Consider the following 6,999-nt stretch of genomic DNA (forward strand, 5'->3'; position numbering starts at 1 on the left):
TTCCACAGTCTCTCCTCTGACACAAGGAAAAAGCCAAAGAAAATCTAGAGGCTGAAAATAAACTCAAATACAGATTGGAAGCACAGCTTTATTTCTTCAGCAACAAACATTTAAGCACCAGACTAATCAAGTGGCCCCTAAGTACCTGAAGATCAAGTCAGGCAAAAAATATTAGGCCCCACATTTAAGTAGCAGCTACTATTTCTGGACTCTTGCGTGTACTGCTTAGGAGGGACCGGACATAAGGTCAAACCTGAGCACCTTCTCTCAGCCAGGCTTAACGAGAAACTGGGGGCCCAAAGCGTTGTATGGTGTTCACCACTAGGGAAAGCTGGTCAAGAAAGTTCATGATGGAAATTCGGAGGAGGCGAGAGTCTTCCGAGATCCAGTGTCTAAGACAGAGGGAAAATAATATTGTTATTAAGTTAAAAATCATAATTACTATCCCCCCCCTTTTTTTGGAAAGAGAGAATCTCACAAAGTAGCCCTGACTGGTCTGGAATTCATAGAAATCTGCCTCTGTTTCCTACCCTTTCTTGATCTCCCCCCATATCCTGCAGATAAAGACTCGTCCAGTGCACCAAGCCTCTCCTTAGAAGTCGCCCTAGTGTGCCATCTCTAAGGAAGTGCAGTCCTGGGTGGAGAACAACCCAGTCACCTACCCAGAATGCCAGACTATTTCAGCACTTACACTTCCAGCACGCAGCCGCTCACTTTAAGTTCCTTCCCCAACAGTCCTTGGTGCGGTTCGGCATCAGGAGCTAGGGACCCACAGGCGATTTCTGCCTCCAAAGAGGTCGGGAAAGGCACTGAAAGAGCGCTGATGGAGAGTCAGGAAAGGCTCAGTCTTGAATCAGTTTTTCTTCCTTGGACCTCTAAAACTATCTCATCCGGTTTAAGTTCCCCAGACTACACCTTACACACTACTTGGGCAATTCCTGCTCATTTCCCTCCACCCTCTGGTCCCCCTCCCCTGTTCTCTTCTCAGGCCCAGACCGCCCATGGTTAACATACCTCAATCATCCCACCACGCTCCCCCCCCCCGACTACCCCTTTCCCAGCCTCAAGCATCCAGAAGGTGACCCAATTGTCTCTGTCAGGTAGGATACAATCTGTGATGTCGGATCCCCGGCCTTTGCGTTAAAGGCATGGTGCTTTGGCTCGAATCGGAGACTTCCGGTGCTCGTGCAACAGGGTGAGCTCCACTGGGAATAACTGCCACTGTGCCTGCATTGCCGGGACAGCAGCGGCTAGTCAGTGAATCCGCACCATGTGCAGTGTGGCCTAACCCTCTATGTACTCCCTGCATGTCTACTGCTGCTCCACTTTCCAACCTATCTTCCGCCACCTCTGCAACCCAGAGCCCGCCTTATCCTCCGGAAGCTCCGCCCTCGCTCAGGCTGCCAATCCCCACATGCACCTGCGCGAATGGCCGGACGACAAAGTTGCTAAATTGGGTCAGTCCCACCTGGAGACCTCTGCCCGGATCTCTAAGAGGTTGGTCTGGTCTGCATCTGCCTCCAAAGTGCCCCTCCAAAGGGCCGTACCACGCCTAGCTTTCCTTTCAGTTTCTTAAAAGCGATCTAAGGAGTCGCACAGTGGTAGCACACGCCTTTAGTCCCAACACTGAGAGGCAGTAGGGGGTAGTTCTCTGTGAATTTGAGGCGAGCCTAGTCTACAGAGCAAATTTCGGGACAGCCAGGATTACACAGAGAAACTCTATCTCGAAAAAAACAATAAAAAAATAAAAAAATAAAAGAAAAATGAAAAACAAAAAGAAAAGAAGGGAAAGAAGAAAAAAAGGATCTAAGGTGATATTTACCCAAAACCAAAACAAAGCAATCAAAAATAGCAATAAATACTATAAACCAAAAAAATTGGCCTAGTGGGATGTTGCCTGCCTGAAATTCCAGCATTTAGGATAGCGGCTCTCATCCTGAGTGAGGTTACCTAGACACAGATGACAGATAAACAAACATGTTATACACACATTCATAAGTGGAAAAAATAAAATAAAATAAAGGATAACCAGCCTGCAGGCCACAACCCCAGAGAAGGCAGGAAACAAGGAGAACCCTAAGAGAGACATACATGGATTCTCCCCTGGAAAGGGAAGTAGACAAGATCTCTTTGGTAGTGGCAGTGGGGGTGGGGAGGTGGGGGTGTGATAGGGGAGTAGTGAGGTGAGAAGGGGAGCAGGGAGGAGAACATGAAGGATCAGAAAGATTGAGTTGGGTGAAGGACACAAAGGGAGAGCAAGGAAAGAGATACATTGAAAGAGGGAGCCATTATGGGGTTAGTGAGAAATCAGGCACTAGTATGTTAAAACTGTTAAAACTTGTCTTCTACAGATTAGGATTATACTCTAGGTCTCAGGACCACAGCTAAACACTAGAGACAATTCTGAACAAAAATAACTTCTGGAGGTCTCACCATTCCTAATTTCAAGTTGTACTACAAAGCTACAGTATTAAAAACAGCATGGTATTGGCATAAAAACAGACACATTGGTTAGTGGAATTGAATTGAAGACCCATATAAATCCACATACCTATGGACACCTCTTTTTGATAAAGAAGCCAGAAATACACACTGGAAAACAAGACAGCATTTTCGACAAATGGTGCTATTCAAACTGAATGTCTGCATGTAGAAGAACAATAATAGATGCACCCTGCACAAAACAAAACTCCAAGTGGATCAAAGACCTCAACGTAAAACCAAGGCAATGAACCTGATAGAGGAGAAAGTAGGAAATAGCCTTGACCTTGCTGACACAGGAGAAGACTTTCTGAATAGAACACCAATCTTGCAAGCATTAAGGTCAACAGTTAATAAATGGGACCTAATGAAACTGAAAAGCTTCTGTAAGGCAAAAGATATCATCATTCAGACAAAGCAGCAGTCTACAGACTGGAAAAAGACTTTTGCCAACTCCACATTCAATAGAGAACTAATATCCAAAATACATAAAGAATTAAAGAAACTTGATAACAAAAAAATCAATATAATTTTAAAATGGGGTATAGGTCTAAACAAAAAATTCTCAGTAGAGGAAACTCAAATGACTGAGAAACTCTTAAATGATAAATGCTAAAATATATGAAGGTGATTCTAATAAAGTCTCCAAATAATGAGGGAGATGCAGTCCCAACTGGCCATCTCTTGTCACCAAATGACACTTCTAGTACCACAACTGGGTTAATCCAATTGTGTTGTTGATCAAGGGGTTCCATGGAAACCCCCAAACATCCCAGGTTGTCGCCAAGATAATAGATTGCTCTCCTCAAAGTAACAGCAAAGTTCCATTGCTCAAGACAAGACCCACAGAACTTCTTGACATGAACAGGAAAAGCTGGTGCCTACATAGAACCTTCATCTCTATGTTCTAGTGTATTTGGTGCAGGAAGGTACTCTACAGGCTCTCAAAAGAGATGCAGGCCTTTAATGGCATGGTGGTGCTCAGGAGTCGGGAGGCAGAGGCAGGCAGATCTCTGTGAGTTTGAGGTCAGCCTGGTCTACAAGAGCTAGTTCCAGGACAGGCTCCAAAGCTGCAGAGAAACCCTGTCTAAAAAAAAAAAAAAGAAATAAATAAATAAAGAAATAAATAAATAGATGAGAGAGAGAGAGAGAGAGAGAGAGAGAGAGAGAGAGAGAGAGAGAGAGAGAGAGAGAGAACAACAACCCAGTCACAAACTCTCTGATCTACAATGCTTTCCTGAAAAATATGCTAGGCAATGGTGGCTCAAAGCTTGTGGGAGTAATCAACCAATGTCTGATTTGACTTAAGGCTTACTCTATGAACTGGAATATAGTAGTTAATCTAGTAGAGTCATTACTATCTATTGTATCTAGGGTAAACATTAGAATGAAATAGTTGCTTTCTAGAAGTACCTTGAAAAAATTGTTATAGAAAACAGTGATTTTTTTTTGTTTTCTATACAGTTGTTTTTATGAAAGAGCTTAACAGCTTTTGCATGACTTTAGTTATCGTATGGTCCTGTCAAACCCGGAATGTCATGCATTACTGAGTATTTCAAACAGTGCACAGTAAAGACAAAAGTTGCCGGGGTGTGATGTTTCCCTTCACAAAACATAGATTAGACCAGGGGCTTTGGTATGAGGAACTTGTTTTACCAAAAAACCTTTTGGGTAACAATAAATATGCTTCTGCATGGCTCTTTGGGGTTCAGTCTGTCAGAGACTGTTCCTTCCTGCTGTCTCAGAGCCTGATTATATCTTGTAGGGAACTCTTACTTTGATCATCCCTCATAACCCAGAATATCAACAATAGAACCCATACCCAACACTGATTGGGTGAGCAAGAAACAGAGACTAGATAGCCCAGAAACCTCGGGTAAAACCAGATACAACTTACTGGTATAAAAAAATAGAGATAAAATGACTCCTAATGATATTATGCTATGCTCATAGATCATTGTTTTATTCAGTTACTCTCAAAGAAGTTTCTCCTGCGGCAGATAGGAACAGAGACATACATACAGCCAGATATTACCACAGAGAGGCGAAGGAGAGGGAGAGGGATGGAGAGAGGGAGAGAGAGAGCTCAGGGAACACAGCTCCAAATTGAATGTCTCAATCAAATCCCTCCTCTAAGAGCTCAGGGAGCACCATGGAAATGGGGAGGAGGAAAGAGTGTAAGAACCAGAGGGGATGGAGGACACCAAGAAAACAAGAACCTCTAAACCAACTCATATGAACTCAGAGACTGAAGCAGTAAGCACAGGGTCTAAACCAGGTCCTCTGTGTATGTATATTATAGCTTTCATAATATAGTATTTTATAGTATTTAAATATTAAAATACATAATATAGTATTTTATATTTTAGTATTTTATGGAACTCATGAGTGTGTGAATGAGTGGGTTTCTGATTTTCATGCCTTCTCTTGGGGCTCTTTTCCTTCTGTTAGTTTGCCTTGTCCAACTTTGATGTGATGGCTTTTATCTTATTATATTTTATTTTGTTATGTTTTGTTGTTATCTTTTAGAAGTCTGTTATTTTCTAATGAGAGATAGAAAGGGGGTAGAAGGAGAGGGGAAAGTGTAATCAGGATATATTGTTTGAGAAAATAATCTATTTTTTCTTCTTTTTTATTTTTGAGACAGAGTTTGTGTAGCTGTAGCTTTGGAGCCTGTCCTGGAACTCGCTCTGTAGACCAGGCTGGCCTTGAACTCACAGATATCTGCCTGCTTCTGTCTTCCAAGTACTGGGATTAAAGATGTACACCACCACTGCCTGGCAAGAATCTATTTTCAATGAAAGGGGGAAAATTAAAGAGAAATTTTAAAATGAAGGTGCTATGATGAAATCAATTACTTTGTAGGGTAACCTAAAAGATTATTTAATTTTTATTTTTTGTTTTTGTTTGTTTTTGAGATGGAGTCTCTCAATATATTCCTAGCCATCCTGGAACTATGTAGACCAAACTGGCCTCAAACTCACAGAAAACCACCTATCTCTTCCTCCTGAGTGCTGTGATTAAAGGCAAGCACCATCATGCTTGGCTTTTAATATTAATTTTTTTTGTTTGTTTGTTTGTTTGTTTTTTCGAGACAGGGTTTCTCTGTAGCTTTGGAGCCTGTCCTGGAACTAGCTCTTGTAGACCAGGCTGGTCTCGAACTCACAGAGATCCGCCTGCCTCTGCCTCCCGAGTGCTGGGATTAAAGGCGTGCGCCACCACCGCCCGGCTTTGGCTTTTAATATTAATTTTTAAATGGGAGAAAAGCTGAGGATATGTTTTATTGGTTGAATTCTTTCCTAGAGTGTACAAGGTTCAGGGATCAATCTGTATCACCACCAAAAATACACAAATAAGCAGACAAACAAAAACTGGACATGGTAGAACTCCTGTGATTCAAGTACTTGAGAGGCTGAAGCAGGAGGATTGCCATGAGTTTGAGGCTAGATTGGGCTATATATAGAGTCCTTGGTAGTCTTCCTGTCTCATGAAACAAGAAAGTAAAAGACAAAAAAGAAAAGAAAAGAAAAAAAGCAGAGCAGGAATTTAACACACATACAGGTACACATAATTACTGTGATAAAATTTTCAGGAAGGCTAAACCAGAAACTACTTAAAATGCTTTTCTATAGGGAATTGAGATAGCTGCTCTCCAGGCTTGTGCAGCAAATGCTTTTACCTGCTGAGTCACCGTACTGTCCCTTTTCTATTTTTTTCGAGATAGGATTTCTCTGTGTACCTTTGGAGCCTGTCCTGGAACTTGCTCTGTAGACCAGGCTGGCCTCAAACTCAGAGATCCACCTGCCTCTGCCTCCTGGAATTAAAGGTGTGCATCACCACCACCTGGCCCCCTTTTCCATGTTTTAAAATTATTTTTTTTGTAAAGAATCAATTGTTGGTCAGTTGGTCTCTGTGTCCTGAACTGAAATGACCTTAGAGTTACTTGAGTAGCTGGGACTACACCACACCCAGCTAATTCAGTGCCCTTTATATATAATTCTACTACCATACTCTCTTGTGGACAAAGATAACTGGCTTCCTTCTTTGCATATTTAATGTGGATAATGGTCTGGATGAGGTGAGTGTGAAGTTATTTTGGGTATATGTTAAGATAGACTTTATCTGGTAGAACAAATGAGTAAATATATCGATGCTGTCAGAAGCTAGAATTTTTACTGTGGAATAAGGAAGGTGTGAAAAGAGCTGTGACACAAAATTATGGCTGAAGGTTTCAGCGTGAACTTGTGATTTCTTCTTCTTCTTCTTCTTCTTCTTCTTCTTCTTCTTCTTCTTCTTCTTCTTCTTCTTCTTCTTCTCCTCCTCCTCCTCCTCCTCCTCCTCCTCCTCCTCCTCCTCTTCCTCCTCCTCCTCTTCTTCTTCTTCTTCTTTTTTTTTTCTGTAGCTTTGGAGCCTGTCCCGGAACTACCTTTTGTAGACCAGGCTGGCCTCGAACTCACAAAGATCTGCCTGCTTCTGTCTCCCAAGTGCTGGGATTAAAGGTGTGGGCCACCACCACCC

General features: G+C 42.2%; 1 protein-coding gene across 1 annotated transcript; it reads right to left on the bottom strand.

The window, feature by feature from the left end:
• Nucleotides 1-68: 68 nt before the first annotated feature.
• Nucleotides 69-1,363, bottom strand: Lage3 (L antigen family member 3). The gene is made up of 3 exons (XM_038317220.1): nt 1,110-1,363; nt 692-820; nt 69-392 (listed from the first exon to the last, which is right to left on the bottom strand). The coding sequence occupies exons 1-3, from the start codon at nt 1,307-1,309 to the stop codon at nt 278-280; spliced, it is 444 nt and encodes a 147-aa protein (XP_038173148.1). The 5' UTR covers nt 1,310-1,363; the 3' UTR covers nt 69-277.
• Between the last annotated feature and the right edge of the window lie 5,636 nt (nt 1,364-6,999).

The sequence above is a fragment of the Arvicola amphibius genome, chromosome X, assembly GCF_903992535.2.
Source record: "Arvicola amphibius chromosome X, mArvAmp1.2, whole genome shotgun sequence".
NCBI lineage: Eukaryota > Metazoa > Chordata > Mammalia > Rodentia > Cricetidae > Arvicola > Arvicola amphibius.